The sequence below is a fragment of the Sorex araneus genome, chromosome 10 (assembly GCF_027595985.1).
Source record: "Sorex araneus isolate mSorAra2 chromosome 10, mSorAra2.pri, whole genome shotgun sequence".
Lineage (NCBI taxonomy): Eukaryota > Metazoa > Chordata > Mammalia > Eulipotyphla > Soricidae > Sorex > Sorex araneus.
Genome location: NC_073311.1, coordinates 2,532,485 through 2,553,594, shown reverse-complemented (window position 1 = coordinate 2,553,594; position 21,110 = coordinate 2,532,485). Strand labels below are relative to the sequence as shown.

At 42.0% G+C, this 21,110-nt stretch overlaps 1 protein-coding gene across 9 annotated transcripts in view; it reads right to left on the bottom strand.

The window, feature by feature from the left end:
• The window catches only part of RNF111 (ring finger protein 111), a 97,852-nt gene that overhangs the window by 10,442 nt on the left and 66,300 nt on the right, over nt 1-21,110 (bottom strand). For 5 of the 9 annotated variants that reach the window (XM_055118116.1, XM_055118114.1, XM_055118119.1 and 2 more), the window contains 5 exons: nt 20,617-20,811; nt 16,358-16,677; nt 11,919-12,177; nt 8,072-8,420; nt 3,096-3,248 (listed from right to left, as the gene is read on the bottom strand). In XM_055118116.1, coding sequence (XP_054974091.1) covers nt 3,096-3,248; nt 8,072-8,420; nt 11,919-12,177; nt 16,358-16,677; nt 20,617-20,811 — 1,276 coding nt within the window. The remainder of the gene's footprint in view (nt 1-3,095; nt 3,249-8,071; nt 8,421-11,918; nt 12,178-16,357; nt 16,678-20,616; nt 20,812-21,110) is intronic. The other 4 variants (XM_055118120.1, XM_055118121.1, XM_055118118.1 and 1 more) reach the window with 3 other exon arrangements.

Below are 21,110 nucleotides of genomic sequence, written 5' to 3'. Positions count from 1 at the left end.
GGAAAACAGGTTTCAGTGGTGATGGTGGTATCATTTGAATAGTTTTAGCATTTACAAAGGACTCTCATACATAGCATCCTGTTTCCTCTTCGGCACAGACCTGGGAGGTTGCGCCCGCACCTCATTTCCAGATCTGAAAGGCAGCATGTGCTCGAGTGAGGCCCAATGGCTTGGCACCCTCATCCTCCCCATGCTTCAGTAGGCCCTCCTCAGGCTATTGATTAATAATAATTTAATGATGCTTTCGAGGTTTGTTTGGGACTCCATGCCAGTCTGTTTTCACTCAGGGCAAACCAGAGGGGGGCAGGTGGGAGCCCTCCCCGCCCCAAGGGACCCAGCCCTGGCAGCTGACTTTCCAGACTGCGCGGCCACGATACATTATAAGACACTTCCTACGCATTTTTTTTTTTTTTTTTTTTTTGCTTTTCGGGTCACACCCGGCGATGCACAGGGCTTAGTCCTGGCTCATGCACTCAGGAATTACTCCTGGCGGTGCTCAGGGGACCATATGGGATGCTGGGAATCGAACCCGGGTCGGCCGCGTGCAAGGCAAACGCCCTACCCGCTGTGCTATTGCTCCAGCCCCCACTTCCTACGCATTTTTCCATAATTACCACCCCATATTTGATGGAGTTCAGACAGTAGGCAACAAATCATACCGAGTATTATATATTTTGTATATATATTTATATATACCACATATACACTAATATATACTAATATAATATAATATATAATATAATATATACTATTACACACACACACACACACACACACCCATATACATCTCTCAGAGAGCCCGGAAAGCTACCAAAAGTATGCCACCCACACAGGCAGAGCCTGGCAAGCTACCCATGGCATATTCGATAAGCCAAAGACAGTAACGATAGGCCTCATTCCCCTGACCCTGAAAGAGCCTCCAATCATTGGGAAAGAAGATTAACGAGAGGCTGCAAAAATCTCAGGGCTGGGGCTGGAGCAACAGCACAGCAGATAGGGCGTTTGCCTTGCAGTTTCAATTCCAGCATCCTATATGGTCCCCTGAGCACTGCCAGGAGTAATTCCCGAGTGCAGAGCCAGGAGTAATCCCTGTGCATCGTTGAGTGTGACCCAAAAAGAAAAGAAAAAAAAAAACTCAGGGCTTTGAGGAACGGAACATTACTGGTGTCCACTAGAGTAAGTCAAGAAAAAATGGATGACAGTGATACAGTAATACAGTGTCTTCATTTTCAACTGAATGTGAATGGGGGATGTATGACTTTAAAAAAAAAAAGTAATCTGAAACTTATATAGCTGAGAAAATTATACTTTTGCTTCAATGTTTTACTATTTTGTCCTTCACTTCAGAAATTAAACCTCAAAAAAAAAAAATATGGTTCTGTGACCCTGGGGAACAAGGTTTTATACTGTTTCACATCACACAAAGGAATTCAAAAGTTTTTTTCAACTTGAAGAGCAGCCAAGGAAGACCTTGGTTTTTGTTTCGTTTTTTTTTTTAAAAAAAGTTTATTTTAGGTTTTTGGATCAAATCCTGCTGTGCTCAAAATTACTCCTGAGTGTACTCAGGAATCACTCTTGGTAGATTTGGAAATTAAATATGGTACTACAGATCAAACTTGGGTAGGTCCTGTGCAAGGCAAACCCTACCTACTGTACTATCTCTCTCTGGCCCCAAGATACTTTTTTAAATTATAAAAATGGTAGATGATTCTGAGGTTTCTGTTTATTAAAATGGTGTCTCTGGGCTGTTGGCATCAGGATAATTAGCAGAGCAAATACTTCTAGGCCTTTAAAAAAAAGGTCAAAATCCCCCCCCCCTTTTTTTTTTTTTGCCATTCAGCTGTGCTCAGGATTTACCCTGGCTCTGTGCTCAAGGATCACTCCTGGCAGGGTTTGAGGAACCGTATATGGTGCTGGGAATCAAACCTGGATCAGTCACATGCAAGTCAAGTGCCCTAACCCTTGGACTATCTCTGGCCCCTATAAAAATTTTGTCAAAAGAATAAAATCGATGAAACTGGGATGAAAATCAGTGGTAAAGTGCTTCTCTTGCATGTGTCAGGCCCATCCATCTCCAGCCACCAAAAACGAAATGAAACTGGTAAATAGCAAGTTATTATTTTCATGTTTTTTCCTGCCTCAAAAGTCATTTTAGGGGCTGGAGCGATAGCACAGCGGGTAGAGCATTTGCAAGTGGCCGACCTGGGTTTGATTCCCAGCATCCCATATGGTCCCCCAAGCACTGCCAGGAGTAATTCCTGAGTGCATGAGCCAGGAGTAACCCCTGTGCATCCCCGGGTGTGACCCAAAAAAGGCCAAAAAAAAAAATCATTTTAAGCTAAGATCTCAGTGACTTCTTACAGACAATAAACTCAGAAAGAAAAAAAAAAGAATGAAAATCCATTTCAGTTTTCTAAAAAAGACCACCAACCTAGGTAAGGGGTAGAGAAATTTGAGTACAACAATGGGGTAGAAATAAATTGTGGGGCTGGAACATTAGAACAGTGAGTAGGGCGCTTGCCTTGCATGCAGCCAACCTGGGTTTGATCCCCATATTGTAGACTGTTTCCTGAGCCAGGAGTAGCTCCTAAGCTCTGCCAAGAGTGGCCCCAAAACAAAACAAAACGAAAAAAAGAATTTGTGAAAAGCACACCCATTTACAGTTAACTTAGATGATAAGATACCCTCAAAAGAGAATTTTTTTTTTTTTTAATGTTTGACACTCAGGGTCAAGAAAAGCACACAAGGCACTTGCACACAGCCAGCCCAGGTTCAATCCAATATGGTCCCCAGAGCACTGCCAGGAACGATTCCTAAGTGGAGTCAGAAGCCAGCCCTGAGCACAATAGGGTGTGGCCCCAAGCTCTACCTGCCCGCCTCACCTCCCAAATACTTGACACAGTTCCATGCCCATTGCTCAAGCAATTGCCCTTTCCAGGTCTGTAAAATAATCTATCTAGAGACAATGTCTCACAACTGACCCAGAAGTCCATTTTTACACACTATCCTTCATAATGGCACCCACTACAATAATTTCTTCTGGAAGCTTTTACACAACTGCTGAGTGAAGTTTTGAAATAAATTAAGATACTGACCAAGCAGATCTCTCCGGAGCCTGCCGAGGATGTGAGGACATAGTCTGAGGCACATGAATATGATGCCCGTGACCATAGTTGGGATGCATCCTATGTGGGTGAGGTGGGGGGCGTTCATGTGCCCGCCTGGAAACACAGAACACAAAAAGACCACTGGAAATAATTGAATAATTGGTTATTTCTTAAGGCAGAAAAAAAATTAGTATTTATATACACACATCTATAGATCAATCATAAAATAATTATAACATTAATCATTTTGATTAATCATTAAGAAACTGTAACTCCACAAATTCTTACTGCTCACTTATTTCAATGGCTTTTATCCAAAGAAAAAGACTACTTTAACATGTTTTTACAGCATGTATTTCAAACAGAATAACAGAACTGAATAGAAAAAAAATTAATACCAAGCAAAATCTTTAGTACGAAAGTTTTTATATAAACATAGGCAGGCAGGAAAATGAAACCTATTTTTTTTTTTTTTTTTTGCTTTTTGGGTCACACCTGGCGATGCACAGGGGTTACTCCTGGCTCTGCACTCAGGAATTACTCCTGGCGGTGCTCAGGGGACCATATGGGATGCTGGGAATTGAACCCAGGTCGGCCGCAAGCAAGGCAAACGCCCTACCCGCTATGCTATCGTTCCAGCCCCATGAAACCTATTTTATACTGTTTGCTTTCATAAAACAGTGAAATAGTCATTTTAACCAATTAAAAAAACTTTAATCTTACATCCTTTTTTTTTTTTTTTTTGCTTTTTGGGTCACACCCAGCAATGCTCAGGGGTTACTCCTGGCTCCACACTCAGGAATTACCCCTGGCGGTGCTTGGGGGACCATATGGGATGCCAGGGATTGAACCCGGGTCGGCCATGTGCAAGGCAAACACCCCACCCGCTGTGCTATCGCTCCGGCCCCATAATCTTAACATCCTTTTTAAAAACATGCAAGTTCAGATAAGAACTTGCATGAAGGTCCGACTTTAGGGGGAGAAATTCCAAACAATAATAGTGAGTTTTATGTTAAAATATTAAATGTAATCAAAGTAAAGTGAAAGTAAAGTGAAATTTATCAGTTACACAGGTGGGGTGGGGGGGATGGGTAGGTGGGGGGAGGTATACTGTGATTCTTGATGGTGGAATATGTGCACTGGTGAAGGGATGGGTGTTCGAGCATCGTGTAACTGAGACTTAAACCTAAAAGCTTTGTAACTTTCCACATGGTGATTCAATAAAAGAATCAATTTTAAAAAAATAAATAAATAAAAAAATTTAAAAAAAGAACTTGCATGACAGCTAACGTGAAAACAGACATTAGCTTTATTATTCTGAATTTGCTTATTCTATTTTTTTTCCCTAAAATCAGATTTACAAAAGCACTCAGATATTTCTAAGTAAATGGCTCATGAGAGGTTCAATTTAATAGGATAAATCTGATTTTTACTAACTTCTAACACATTTATAGATACAGCATGTCACCAAGTCAGAACAAGTCTGACAGTTTGGCAGAGAGGGCTTCCCGGGGTGCTGGGTTCAGGGTGGGCATAGGACTGCTTGCAACCAAATTTTGGGGTTCAAAGCTGGGGTGCAACAATGTGGTGCTGGCTCTGGTCCAGCACTGCTTTTGAGTCATCAGGGACATACTAGTGGTGCTTACTGTGTCTTAGCACTACACCCAGTACAGCTCGGGGAGTCATGTGGTGCTGAAACCAAACACAGAACCTCATCCCCTTTGAGCTCTCTCACCAGAATCTAGAACTAGTCATTTTCTAGACACTGACTATAAGTCTGCCAATTCTCTAAAGCACTACTATATTATTATTATTATTATTTTTTGCTTTTTTGGGTCACACCCAGCGATGCTCAGGGGTTACTCCTGGTTCTGCACTCAGGAATCACTCCTGGCAGTGCTGGGGGACTATATGGGATGCTGGGGATCGAACCCGGGTTGGCTGCATGCAAGGCAAACGCCCTACCCGATGTGCTATCACTCCAGCCCCTAAAGCACTGCTATATTAACGTGACACCAACAGCTAAATATTCAGGACATAACTATCTTAAGTAGTTAAATGAAGAAGTTACACAGTGATATTTAGATCAAAAATTTAAAAAACACTCTTGCAACAAACCAAGTATCTTTCACATACAATAGTCTATGTGGTCTCTGTTGCAATCATTCAATTTAATTTCTGTAGCATAAAATAAGTCACAGATTACACAAACTGAACAAGAGTAGTAGTTTTCCCATAAAACTTTATTTAGGAGCCGTAGAGATAACTCAGAGGTCTGAAGCACATTTCTTGTATGGGTTCAATGACTGGCACAATATGGTCCCCCAAGACTAACGCTTGAAAGACCCCTAAGCAAACAAAAATCTCTCCTTACAAAAACACACAACAAAATTAGACCAACAGAGTCTGGTGCCCATACTCAAATACCCCCAAATCATATCCCTGATTTTCGAAAGAATACCAAAAATTCAATTAATCTCATCAGGAGACTAGAGAGATAGTACAGCAGGTCAGGTGCTTGCCTTGCACGAGGCTGACCTGGGCTCAATCCCCAGCATCCCATCTAGTCACATGAGACCTATGAGGAGTGATTGCTGAACACAGAGCCAGGAGTAACCCCACTGCTGGGTATGAGCATCCCCCCTCCAAAAGAAAACAAAAGCCAGTTAGTCTGGTCATAAGTTTGGAGATACAACTGTGTTATTGTTTTGTTCTTGTTTTGGCCAGGGGATGGGGGTGAGTCACACTCAAAAGTGCTCAGAACGTTTTCCTGGCTCTGTGCTCAGATCACCCCTGGAGGTGCTCAGGGGAGCATATATTATACTGGAAACTAAACTTGTGTCAGCCATGTGCAAGACAAATGTCTTAACCCCTCTATTATCTATTTGGTCCACAATTTTACTTTTTTTGTCTTTTGACCCATAGCTGGCGGTTCCCAGGGGCTATTCTTGGCTCAGTCTTTGGTACTCACACCTAGAATTTGTTATAGTACCACACAGTGTCTGAAATAACCCCAGACCTCTAGTGTACAAAGCACACCTCCAGCCCTTTCAACTACTTGCAATATAAATTTTTTTAAAATGGTCAAAATTTCCGTTGATTTGTGAAAGTTCTATCACCACATAAAAATACCATCAACTTTATCCTTCATCTGAGTCCACTAGGATTCTAATTATTTGTCTTCAAAATTAGTCTTCAAAATTAAAGTGTTAAGGACATCATTTATTTAGTAAATATAAATGGAAGTCTTATCCATGATTTTACTAATATGTCTTTTAGGCCACAACCAGTGATGCTTAGGGCTTACTTCTAGCTCAGTGCTCAGGGATCACTCCTAGTGGAGCTCTCGCGATAAAATTTTTTGGTGGGCTTCTTTATTTTCACCATATGTGATGATGCTCAGGTATTAATAATCCTTGCCTTGCACTCAGGAATTACTCTTGGTACTGTTTGGGGGACCATATCAAATGCCAGGGATCGAACCTGGACTGGCTGCATGCAAGGTAAATGCCCTACACCCCATGGTACCATTACTCTAGCAATGTATTGTATTGACAATTTTTTTTTTCTTTTTGGGTTATACCTAGTGATGGATTTCTCCTGGTTCTACACTCAAGAATTACTCTTGGCGGTGCTCGGGGCACCATATGGGATGTTGGGATTCGAACCTAACGGGTTGGCTGCATGCAAGGCAAATGCCCTACTCGCTATGCTATCGCTCCAGCCCCCTCAGTACAATTTTTAATGCTTAAATTTATAAATAAACCACAAACTTTAAGTACCAGATGTTGAAAATTCTACTAATACTTTTCTATTTAGTAATAATATATCATACATCAGATAATATCTTTTATAACTCAATCTTGCTCCTCTGTATCATCAATGTTTCATCAGTCTTTATTATGGAATACTGCAGAAAGAAAGCACTGGTTAGCAAGAAAAGTCATGACTTGGGTCATATCCTAAACATATGATTTCATTAAATATCCTGATTCAAACGTTTTGTGTCAACACCTACAAGTACTTACTAACTTAGTAAGAGTCTAGCTACTAGTCAATTTCAGAAGGTTCAATTGGCCTTCGTGTGTGTGTGTGTGTGTGTGTGTGTGTGTGTGTGTGTGTGTGTGTGTGTGGTGTGTGTGTATAAATGGAAATCTTATCCACGATTTTACTAATATGTCTTTTAGGCCACAACCGGTGATGCTCAGGGCTTACTCCTAGCTCTGTGCTCAGGGATCAATCCTGGTGGAGTTCTCTCAATACAACTTTTGGGTGTTTTTTTTTCTTTTTTACAAATAACATTTGAATCAGGTTATTTAATGAAATCAGATGTTTAGAATATGACCCAAGTCATGAATTTTCTTGCTAACCAATGCTTTGCATGAAGGAGACCCAGGCTCACTGCAGAGTTCCTGAGCACTATTAGGCTAGTTTAAAACAAAACAAAAACACACAAAAATTAATTTCCTAGTCAATTAAAATTTTTTTTTTTTTGCTTTTTGGATCACACCCAGCGATGCACAGGGGTTTCTCCTGGCTCTGCACTCAAGAATCACCCCTGACAGTGCTCAGGGGACCATATGGGATCCTGGGATTTGAACCTTGGTCGGCCGCGTGCAAGGCAAACGCCCTACCCGCTGTGCTATTCCTCCAGCCCTGTGAATTAAAGATTTTAATAGCTATACTGCTTCTAAAAATATTAGTATTTGTGTGGGTAGGAGAGACAGTATAAGGGTAAAGACACCAGCCTTGCATTTGACCAATCCTGGTTTGATCTGATACCACATGGCTATATGAACACCACTCAGAGTGAACCCTGAGCACAGAGGCAGGAGTAGCCATTAAGCACTGACAGCCAACTCTACCCCAAATAAATTCTAAAGTAAATAAAATTACAACTCTACAGTCTTAAGGCTAATAGAAACAGATGGAAAGTTATATCATTTTAAAAGCATAAAACATACGTTGGGTGCTGCATCATTCTCCTCCTTTGAACTTCCATCCTCTGCATCATTTCATGAGGGTGCAGTCTTTGAGCTGGAGGTGCCGTGGCTGGAATATGGTGGGAAATCGGCTGGTGTGGAGGAGGAAGGTGTTGGGGAATTGGAGCAGTAGTACTGGCTAAGTGAGTTGGGGGTGGAGGTGCCACAGGGTGAGATGTTGCATGGGAAGATATCTGAGAGTGGAAAGCATGTACAGGATGAGGAATAACATAATCCACTTGAGGTGCAGGCTGAGTCTGAGGAGGAGGGTTCCCATGAGCGTGGGGACAGGCAGAGGCTTGATGATGAAGAGGTCTTGTTAAAGAAGCATCTGCAAGAAAAACAGGTGTACCATGCAGTTGCTCTTATACACTCCTAGAGTATTTTAACACATGAACACATTAATATATAATTTTTTTTTTCTTTTTGGGTCACAGCCGGTGATTCACAGGGGTTACTCCTAGCTTTGCACTCAAGAGTTACTCCTGGCGGTGCTCAGGGGACCATATGGGATGCTGGGAATCGAACCCGGGTTGGCCGAGTGCAAGGCAAACGCCCTACCCTCTGTGCAATTGCTCCAGCCCCAGTATATACTTTTTATAAATCAGTGCTTGAGTCTGTTGAACTGCTCAATAACCTGCTTCCATCTCTGAATGATCTTAGATACCTTCTCTTGAGTCCACACACCTTTACTTCATTCAGTGTCAGAGCATTCTAATACAGGAATACACCAATATCAACTGATGAAACCTGATGAAACCATCGCAGATAAAACTAGAAGCAAACCAAATGTTAAAAAAAGCACATGTATGTTATGATAACTCTTGTGCTCATGCTCTCATGTGTATGCATGTGGGAATATATCCATACTGTATACATTACTCAAAACAGGTTTTTCTTTTTTTACTTTTCTTTTTTTTTTTTTTGCTTTTTGGATCACAAGTGATGTACAGGGATTACTCCTGGCTTATACACTCAGGAATTATTCCTGGCAGTGCTCGGGGGACCATATGGGATGCTGGAAATCGAATCCGGGTCAGCTGCGTGCAAGGACAATGCACTACCCACTGTACTATCAATCCAGCCCCTCAAGACAGGTTTTGCAGCATAAATTTCTATAGTTCTGAATCTGAGAGAAAAATTCACAGACACCAGTTCACAAAATAATCTTCCCCAAAGGTTACCACAGTTACTATTTCCATCACAAGATTTTTTTCAAATGTCAACCTGAGAAAGAGCTTGTATTTCTATTTCTTGGAAGAGCTTGGGGACTAAACCCAGGTCAGTACCTGTTGTACTACCACTCCAGCCATAAGACAGGTTCAAACATTTTTTTTTTTTTTGGCTTTTTGGGTAACACTCAGCAATGCACAGGGGTTACTCCTGGCTTTGCACTCAGGAATTACTCCTGGCGGTGCTCAAGGGACCATATGGGATGCTGGGAATCAAACACTGGGTCAGCCACGTGCAAGGCAAACAACCTACCCGCTGTGCTATCACTCCAGCCCCTAGGTTTAAACATTTTTTAAGTTGTCTTTTTATCTTATTTTACCATTTAAAGATATTTTTGCTTTTGTGCAATTATGCTATTATACATATTTACATGTATGACTTTGTTTTCCTTTTCTGAGTAAGTGTTTCAAGGCAATATACAGAGGAAAAGAACTTATAAGTTATAGTGGGAAATTATGTGAAGATACTATTTTATTGCTGCTCTTAATGCTCACTGCCCCATGTTATTTTTCCTGTGCAAAATTAAAATGTCAAATTTACCAAGAACCTGTCAGAAAAATCCCTTAACAAGATGGCTTTTTACATTTCTTTTTTTTGCCTTTTATGTCACACCCAGCGATGCACAGGGGTTACTCCTGGTTCTACACTGAGGAATTACTCCTGGGGGTGCTCAGAGGACCATATGGGATGCTGGGATTCGAACCCGGGTCAGCCGCGTGCAAGGCAAACACCCAACCCGCTGTGCGATCACTCCAGCCCCGGCTTTTTACATTTTTGTACTAAATTTTTATGTTTCAAAGTGACTGTTAAAAGGTCCCACATCACCCTTGAATTGGATGTAATTCAATTTAAATCTAAAAATGTGCTCATCTTTTCTTTAGATTTCAGTCCAAATTTCATTTTATTTGGGAGATTTTCTTAGTACTCTAATAAGGAGTAATGGTCATTCTCTAGTCCATCACAAGAGGATTTTCTTTAATTTCTAATCAATTTCATGCATCACAGAAACAGAAGGTAACAATGAACCCATTCAATCATGTTCTCAAAGGAAGCTTTATTAGCATGCACTTAAGATTTTTTTTTTTTAACAATTTATTTATTTATTTATTTTTTTTGGTTTTTGGGTCACACCTGGCGATGCACAGGGGTTACTCCTGGCTCTTCACTCAGGAATTACCCCTGGCGTTGCTCAGGGGACCATATGGGATGCTGGGATTAGAACCCAGGTCGGCCGCGTGCAAGGCAAACGCCCTACCCGCTGTACTATCGCTCCAGCCCTGCACTTAAGATTTTTATTTTCAGTGTTTTTGGTTCACAGCTGGTGGTTCTCAGAGGCAATTCCAAGCAGCACTTGAGGGACCATGACAAGCTGATGGAACCAGGGTCTCCAGCACGCAAAGCATGCATGGTAGTCTTTTGAGCTGCTTCCCCAACACATCACCATGCATTTAAAGAAAGTAATGTATGCTGTGAGACAAATTTTTAAACTTTAATCTAAACATTCTCTTTTTTTAGGGCTGGTGAGACAGTAAAAGAATCTTCAGCACCATGGGAGATGCATGCTGAAAGGAGATAATGGACCAAACATGATGACCTCTCAGTGTCTGTGTTGCAAGCCATCATGCCCAAAAGTAGAGAGAAGAGTCTGGGGAATATTGTCTGCCATGGGGCAGGGGGAGGGTGGGAAAGGGGGGATATACTCGGGATACTGGCGGTGGGGAATGTGCACTGGTGGAGGGATGGGTGTTTGATCATTGTGAGATTGCAACTCAAACATGAAAGCGTGTAATCAATTCACAGTGATTCAATAAAATTAAAAAAAAAAATTCTCCAGCACCAAATGTCCCATAGCCACTGCTGGTCATGGCACCCGTGCACCACAGGGTATGACCCCAGAATTCAAAACTCCCCCTCACACCCAAGTCATTTTGCTTTATCCTAAGAAATAAAAAAGTCAACACTTTTTTTTGTGGGGGAAGGGGCACTAGCGGGGGAGGAATTTGAGCCACACCTGGTAGTACACAGGGATTATTCCTGGCTCTGTGCTAAGTAATCACTCCTAGCTTACGCAGGACACCATATGGGATGTCAGGAATTCAACAGTTGCATGCAAGGCAAGAGTCTTACCTCTACCCCTAGTATAATTTTTTCAGAACGAAGAATTTACTTACATCAAATGAATATAAAGACCTTTTGCAACTGACAAAGTTTTCAGCAAGAAATTCTCTCTAATGCCGCCATTAAGCTTAAGAATCTTAGTCAAAATTTACTTCATCCTAGAAACTATTAAACTTTCACAATTCTTATTATTCCTAAAGGAAATTATTTAAAATTTCCTTTTATAGGAATCCAAGGTATCACTGATATACTTTAACTTTACAAAAGAGGATACTTTTTATTTTCCTGATCTGATTTACCTTAGAAAATGCTTTGGGGGATGTGAGGGTGAAAGGAGGAAAAAACCTTAAAAAATAGACCCCACTCTTCAGCCACGGAAATGCTAGCCATCTATGATTTTTTTTTTTTAACTGGAAGGTTATTTTGAGAAAAACACATCATACTCCATCTCTATACCTCTAGGTAACTGCATACTTACAAGGAGGTGGCATGTAATGCCGACAGGAGGAGAGTGAGGCTTGTGGCGGAGGCTGGGGCTGGGGTTGTGCAACCATGCTGGATCCATAACCATCTAATGATAATGGCTGACTTGGGGCAGCAGCAGCAGCCTGATGGCCAAAGATTGCAGCTCGAGAAGAGGAAACAGGGCAGCAGGGATCAAATGCAGATGCTCCATGGAAACTACCACTGCCATGACTTCTGACAGCACTGTTGCTCAGGTCTACTGGCAATGTCTGCTACAGAAAGAGGAATTACAGTTTGTCTTTCGAAAGTTTGCTCAAAACACTGATGCAAGGCATATTATGAAAACACTCCTAATAAGATTTATAACAACAATCTTTGAATTAAAAATTTGATGATGAAATTTTACTGTGCAAAACTATTGAACACCAAGACAATACTATGTACTTTGTGTTTCTTATAGTGGAAAAATTGTAGCCAACTGTTTATGTAAAAATCTAAAATCAGTTTTTAAAAAGTAAGCTTACTATCATGCTGCCTACAGCCAAAAATCAGTATACTATTAGGGTAAATTTCTCTTCCATTATCTGTATCTTAGCAAAAGTTCATTATTATTATTAATTTGGGGGAGGGTATTTGGGCCACACCTGGAAGTGATCTAATTCCATTTATTGATGCTCTTCATGATTATAGAAAGATCTGTTACGAAGCTAAAATCATAACTAAAATGTTGAGTTATACTCTAGAGCAATTACATAAACAGTATTGTTTTTTTGTATTCTTATGTAATTTTAATACAAGTCTTTGCTCAGAATTCAGAAATTTATTTATTTATTTATTTTTGCTTTTCAGGTCACATCTGGCGATGCACAGGGGTTACTCCTGGCTCTGCACTCAGGAATTACTCCTGGCGGTGCTCAAAGGACATTATGGGATGCTGGGAATTGAACCTCGGTCGGCTGCGTGCAAGGCAAACACCCTACCCGCTGTGCTATCTCTCCAGCCCCAGAATTCAGCAATTTTTAAGACATAATTAAAGAAATAAAGCTTGTGTTACATATGGAGATATATGCAGGCATGTTCAATATTGCAAACCAAGGGGCTGGAAATGCAGCATCCTACCAAGAGGCACAGAAAGGCTGAAGCCCATAATCACCACCTTGGTTCCATCCACCCATCTAAGCCCAGTCTGGAGGGCCAGTGCTGGTGCACAGGTGTCCAAGACTGAGGAATGTTAGCCTAGGACAACATATTAGAGACCCAAGTCTCCCAGCAGTACACAGAGCAACAGTGGAACAGTGGCCCCTGCGCTTTCAACAGGCTCAAAGTTCTCAGGGGATAACAAAAACAAAAGCAACTCTTGATGTTATAAAGGCAGGGGAATGACAGTCCAAGGGAGGCTGATCACTGCCATCCCGTTGCTCATCGGTATGCTTGAGCGGGCACCAGTAACGTCTCCATCTGAGACTTGTTGTTGTTACTATTTTTGGCATATCGAATACGCCACAGGGAGCTAGCCAGGCTCTGCCAAGCGGGCAAGATACTCTCGGTAGCTTGCCGGGCTCTTCGAGTGGGGCGGAAGAATCGAACCTAGGTTGGCTGTGTGCAAGGCAAACGCCCTATCCACTGTGCTATCACTCCAGCCCAAGGGAGGCTGTATGAAGGTGAAAAATAAAAACCTTTTCTTTGATATATTGTGATTGTAATCGAGCAAATGTCAGGTCTCTTTCTTCTCAGTTGGCAAATGTATGTACTCAATTGAGTACGACTAAGAATAACTTTGAGAGGGGTTGGAGCGATAGCACAGCAGGTAGGGCGTTTGCCTTGCATGTGGCCGACCCGACCCTGAGCACCGCCGGGGTGGTTCCTGAGTGCAGAGCCAGGAGTAACCCCTGTGCATCACCAGATGTGACCCAAAAAGAATAATTTTGAAAGACTGTGAATTTATAATTCAAATCCTTGCCCCATTTTCCTATTTTGGATACAACTTAGCAAACTCACTGGTGTTATCAAAGTTCTCTGATGTTCTGCACCAGAGAACACTCCCTTAAAATAAATGCTCCTCGACTGCAGAGTGAAGATGTCATTCTGAGTAAGAACCGTGAAAGAGATTCTACCTGTAGTGAACTCACAGAGTGCTGCATATGAGCCCTCAAGAAAGCAATGTTGTTTTACTACTTCACCAATAATGCTAAAAGAAGTAAACAAAAACCTGTTGGCAGCTGTTGAAGGAATGTGGCATAACGTGAAAGATCTACTTTTTCACCATTTTTCTTATAATTATAATACTCCTTTCTCCTTTTAGCCCAGATTTATAGTAAAAGGAATTTTTTTCTTTAAGCATCTTTAACTTAGTCCATCCTAGTATTTTTCTTAATCTGTTTTCACTTCCAAGAATTAGGAAATGTGCAGTGTAGGGAGCCATTTTACAAGCCCATCTCTTATCCTCTAGTCAAGTGGAGGCTTACTTGGGATTCCTGTAACAAGGTCACCACTGCTGACCTTACTGATCTTATCAGTTCGCCATTCCTCTCTCACTAACTAACGCCCATGCCTGATCTGCCCAACCCCATGCCTGATCTGCATTTTACTATTGTTCCTATGGGGGTCCAAGCATGCATACCGCCCCCTCCCACCAAGAGGTATAAGTATTTTAACTGCTGTGAATAAACTCTCTCTCTCCTCCTCCTCTTTCTGGCTCTGCGTCTCTTCATTCGGTTGCGTCCCCTCCTTAGCCCCACGAAGGGTCCTCCCTGCGGGACAGGATGATGCCCGCAGGGGGGACTCCACAGTGCAGATGAGTATTTCAAAACATCTAAAATTTCTAATCATATTTCCTACATTCCCCTTCAAATTTTCCCTCGAAAACAGCTAATTTTGGCACTAGCACAGCAGGTAGGGCGTTGGTCTTGCACGAGACGAACCTGGGTTCGATTCCAAGCATTCCACATGGTCCCCTGAGCATCGCCAGGAGTGATTCCTGAGTGCAAAGCCAGGAGTAACACCTGAGCAATGCCAGCGTGACCCAAAAAAAAAAAAAAAAAAAAAAAAGCGAATTTTAAGAATCCACTCCTTTTTCATTCAACAAAAAAAAGAACTACCACTTTTTCTTTTTTTTCTTTTTTTTTTTTTTTTTTTGCTTTTTGGGTCACACCTGGCGATACACAGGGATCACTCCTGGCTCTGCACTCAGGAATTACTGCTGGCGGTGCTCAGGGGACCATATGGGATGCTGGGAATCGAACCCTGGTAGACCGAGTGCAAGGCAAACGCCCTACCGGCTGTGCTATCACTCCAGCCCCCACCACCACTTTTTCTTATTTTAGCCAGATCCATCAGAGATAATCATTCAATAGTATGATTTTTAATATAACTTATAAATAATTACACAAAGGCAAGGATTTGAACCATACAGAAATAAACTTTAGTAAGCCAGTGAACATAGAAAAGAAGTTCTGTAAGTTGAAAGCAGTGTTTCAAAAGTACCTTCTTTACTTTTTTTCTAAACACTTCTTCTCACAAATACATGTCTCACCCTGATAGCATACTGTTGTTTAATATACACAACATTCACAACATTGTATCACGATTACAGAGATGGCACAGAAGTTAAAATAGGATATAACACTTGATTTAATTTACCCATGTGATCACCAACACTAAATCGGTGCTATTTATATTTCAAGCATTCACCAACAGTACCAACTACTTGATTATAATATTTGCCGATTTCAAATCCCCATAAAATAAAACCAGCACTAGCTTTTATAAATTATGCCACAGGTATGTATCCGTACTACTCTAAAGCAGAAGAAACATGGGAGAAAAACTAGGAAAATTTCCCACTTTCTCATGAGCTAGGTCAATATTTTCAATACTGAAAAATAAAGCTTTAATTCTAATAAGGTCTATAAAGATCGGAATCATGCACATTTTTTTTCTTTTTGGGTCACACCTGGCGATGAGCAGGGGTTACTCCTGGAGGTTCTCAAGGACCATATGGGATGCCACGGATCAAAACCAGGTCAGCTGCATGCAAGGCAAATGCCCTCCCCACTGTGCTATCACTCCAGCGCAGAATCATGCACATTTGACAAAAAAATATTTTAAATGGGTGGGCTGCATTGTATTCCTGGGTACAACTGGGAAAGAAGGTGCCGCCTTCAGCCTGTTCAAGAAGGTACACTCCCAGGTTATCTATAGAGTTCACTTTCCTTCCAAGAGGCAGGATTGGTGGGTCAAGGAGGTGGGAACCTCTGCTAGATAGACCAATCTTGCCTCAGTCTCCTTCTGACTGAAACCCCTTCTGACTTTGTCTAGTGTTGTATGCACACCAACCCCTCCGCCTCCACTAATTTAGCATATAAATTACCATTATTTCTGATTCTTCCCATGGCCACCGCCAAAGGAATCACATTTAAACACTTGTAGAGAAACCCAGGAAATTCTACATACCTGGTCATGGTAGCTGGTGCCAGAACTGGCACTTCCCCCACATGGTGCCGGTACTTGTGGAGGTCTTTCCACAGGGCATGCGGGCTCAGTGAAGGAGGGAGAAACTGGAACAGCAGGGTGGGGTGTGTGGTGGTGGTGGTGGTGGTGTTGAAAGTGGTGGCTGTGCTGCTGGAAACAGCTCGTGTGTGGGTGTCCAAGAGCATGGTGATTCTGGGAGGACCCTCCGCACGGCGAGTGCTGGGGACAGCAGGCAGGTAACCTTGGCATGGCAGGGGGACCGGCTTCCATCACAGCACTAGATGCAGTTCTCCTCGAGTCATCTTGAAACCAAGAGATGCACAGAACCATCAAATGATCAAATAGAGGGATACTGCTTTCCACAGTTTTGCAAAAATTAGGTACTGTGCATAAATACAAGCACTAAGAATATTAAGATGATGCAAATCTCTGAAGATTAGAATGTGATAGGGTCACATTCTTGACCCCTGACATGTATTATGTACTTTGGGCACTGGTCTTTACTGGTTTTATTTGAAAGCCTAAAATCTTCAAAAGTTCCTATTTACTATGATGTTGGAAGTTGGTCCTGAGCACCATTCCTGGTCCTGTGGCCCAACAACCCCTCCACTAAATAATAAATATGCCACTGATCTATCTTTGATATTTTTTTGTGTGGGGGGGGGGGGAGGAAGGCACACTCAGCAGTGCCCAGGGTTTACTCTTGGCTCTGCACTCAGGAATTAGTCCTGGTAGTGCTCAGGGGACCCATATGGAAGGCGGGTGAATTGAGTTTGAATTGAGTTTGAATTGGGTTGAATTGGGTTGGCTGCATGCAAGAAAGACATCATACCCACCACTACCTCTCTGGCCCCTAGTGATTAGCTGCTTTAAATTAATTTAAAAATGATTCATTTTTAAAATTCTAAATTATGAGGGACTGGAACAATAGCACAGTGGGTAGGGCATTTGCCTTACACGTGGCCAACCCAGATTCAATTCCCAGCATGCCATATGGCCCCCGAGCACCGCCAGGAGTAATTCCTGAGTGCATGAGTCAAGAGTAAACTCTGTGCAACACTGGGTGTGACCCAAAAAGAAAAAAAAAAAAAAGTGAGTTCTCCATTATATGCAACAAAATTCTTCTGAGTCCAATGAAGCACCCACTACATAAATCATTCCTATACAATGCAGGCTACTTGTCCCCCTTGTTTGGGTCACACCTGGCCCCTCAAGGGCTACTCCTTGCTCTGTGCTTAAGAGCAATGCCTGGCAGTGGCAGTGGTTTGAGAATCATCCACAGTGGCAGAGAAGTAACCAGGGCTGGTCATATACAAGGCAAACACCTTATTCCAGCCCCCCTATGATCTTAAACTCTTACCTGCTCAGATACAATCATCTAACTTGCAGTGTATCTGACAAGTCTCATCAACCTCCGATACCTTCCTTTTCTCTGGAGGCTACACTCGGACCAAGAGAATATGAGAATGCTAAGAAGCCAGAGAGACAGTCCGGCGATTAAGACCAAGTTATCCTAGCACTGCAGGGTCCTCAGAGCACTGCATCCTCAGGCCTCAGGTCAACTCGAGGCCTCCTGGGCACCACACCCCCACAAAATGATAACACTTTTGAACTAGGGAGGAAGTGCACAGGCTTTGCAACTAGAGCCTTGAGTCTGATTCCTGGCAAATTGTCCCCCAAGCATCTCTGGGAATGACCCCTAAGCACCAAGCTGAAAGTAGGCCCCAGCAGTGCTGGTCCAAAATGGTAAATAAAAGACCAGACTTATATGATAATCATTATTTAGAAAATAAAAGATTTTGGGCTGGAGAGTTATGATAGCAGGTTCAATCCCCAAAATCCCATATGGTCTCCGAGCACCACCAAAGATGATCCCTGAGCTTAGTTAGAGCCATTAGTAAGCCCTGAGCACCCCTGGATATGGCCCAAAAACAAACAAACAAAAAAAAAAAAGAAACAGGGATAGATAGGGAAGGAGAAAGGAAGGAGAGACAGAGAGACACGGAGAGGGAGAGAGAGGGGGACAGGGAGAGGGACAGAGAGAGGGACAGGGACAGGGAGGGAGGGAGGGAGGGAGAGGGACAAGGAGGGAGGGAGAGGGACAGGGAGAAGGACAGGGAGAGGGACAGGGAGGGAGGGAGAGGGAGAGGGACAGGGAGGGAGGGAGGGAGAGAGACAGGGAGAGGGACAGGGAAGGAGGGAGAGGGATAGGGAGAAGGATAGGGAGAGGGAAAGGGAGAGGGAGAAGGACAGGGACAGGGAGAGGGACAGGGAGGGAGGGAGAGGTCTCTTACAGTAAACTAGTTATTTTAATATCCAAAAGAGGGAAATATGCAGAGTCAGATGAACCTGCGTTCCAACACTGAATCTAATCCTGAGCAATGTAACCTCTTTTTCACCTTAAACTTCATATTAAATGTTTAATAATTTCCTGGCATTGATTCCTGAGTGCAGAGCCAGAAGTCACCCTGAGCATTGCTGGGTGTAGTCCCAAAACAAAACAAACAAAAACAAAATATAATTAAATGATACAATAGAAAAGGCAAAAATTAACAGGTATCATAAGGTGGTTTCATTAAAAAGCAAAAATAGTGTAAGAATCATAGGGTGGCTTCATTATTAGAATATACCAAACCTATGGGGGCCACTGGGGCTATAAAGTCCCTGATAATTAACAATGAGTTCACATCTTTATGCTATTGTCAAAGTGAAAGGCTAGCACAGGCTCAATTAAATAATTAACAGGAGAAGCAGCAGAGAATGTACTGATTGAAACAAAAGAAAAAAAAGAACCCAAGAACTAAAACTAAAATTCCTACAGGATGTTAATTAACATGTAATTAACACAAAAGGTAATTATAATGATCTTGGATTAGCAATGATTTCTAGATAGTATATCAAACGAATTACCAATAAAAATCTGAGAAAGTGAGTATTATCAAACCGTTGGTTTTGGGGCCTTACCCAGCAGTGCTCAGAAGTGATCTATGGCAGTGCTCTAGAGCCCATATGTGGTGCAGTGTTTGAACCAGGGAGAGTTGCAGCAGCCACCAAAACTTTCCACAATGTCTGTATCATTTTACAATCCCAGCAGAAATTCACAAGGATCTCAATTTCTAACAGGCTTATAAACATTGGTTATTTAATTTCCTGCCTCATTTTTCATAGGAATCCAAAGTGCATAAACTGGTAGTTCACTGTTGTTTTGATTCACATTTTCCCCAATAATGAATATTGTTTTCATGTGCTTCTTGGCCATCTGTCTGTATTTTTTAAAGAAAATATCCAGGGACACATCGTTCTGTTGCTTAAGGGAAATGCAATGCAATGCATACCGCAATGCAAAGGACAGACACTTGAGTCTCATACATGCGAGGCACATGTTCTACCACTAAAGCCACATTTCTGAATTCCACTTTGCCCACTTGTAAACTAGGTTGTTTATTTTTTTATTGTTCAGTTTGATAGTCCTCTAGATTCTGAATACTTTACATAATACAGGATTTGTAGATTGTCTTTCACTTTCTAAATATTGCCATTGGATGCACATAAATCTAATTTGCCTAATCTTTTTATATCTGTTCCTTGAATTTTTGGTTCATTCTCCCCATTAACGATACATGAAATTAGTCTAAATTTCATAAGCGACTTTTTTTGCTCCCACATTATGTTTTTCTTTTTTTTGTGTGTGTGTGTTATGGGGGTCACACCCAGCAGTGCTTAGAAAACTATGTGTCCACAGAGCTGAGGCAATACTGCCAGAGGAATAAAGTCGGGGGTGGGGGGGTTGTCAAAGTAACTCCAAACCAATGCATTACAAACCCAGGTCGGCCATGTGCAAATCAAATGTCTTAACCCGTCCTATCTCGCAGGCACCGTCCCCTGCCCCCCTTTCACAGGATCCTTATTCTAATATAGTACTGTAGCACTGTCATCCCATTGTTCATCGATTTGCTCGAGAGGGCACCAGTAACATCTCCATTGTGAGACTTGTTACTGTTTTTGGCATATCAAATATGCCATGGGGAGCTTGCCAGGCTCTGCCGTGTGGGTGGGATACTCTCGGTAGCTTGCCGGGCTCTCTGATGAGGGACAGAGGAATCGAACCTGGACTGGCCGCGTGCCAGGCAAATGCCCTGCCTGCTGTGCTATCACTCTAGTCCCTTGCTATTATAGTAAAATCTCAAAATCAGTATTTCTTTGACAAAAATCCCCTCCCCATGCCTTTAATTTTTACATACCTCCTATAGAAGTACCAGTCATACTATTGCTTGGAAGAGTAGCTGAAGTCTCTGACACTGCAGAGGGCTGGCTATTAGTTACAGCTGATGCAGGGTCAGAGGCCTGCTCAGAGGTAGATGGATTTGCACTGTTAACAGAAGCGCTTGTGTCCTGTGATTCCATTCTCGCAGAAGTGGTTGGTACTACAGTAGGTTCTACAAAATATAAATCATTTATTAATTTCAAAACAAATTAACAGGTTATATTTGAATCTCAGCTAACATTTTAACTATAATTATTAAGCAAACGTAAAAATATGATTTATCCAACAAGCAAAATATGTATCAGGGATTGAACCAGGTTGGCTATGTGGGAGGCAAGCACCCTACCTATTGTGCTATCTCCCTGGCCCCGTAAAAGCACTTTAATCACTTAATAAGCATTAGCCATTATCCTTACTGCTTTAGTCTTTCTTATTGCTTCATGTTTTATAAAAATATATTTGCATAGGGAC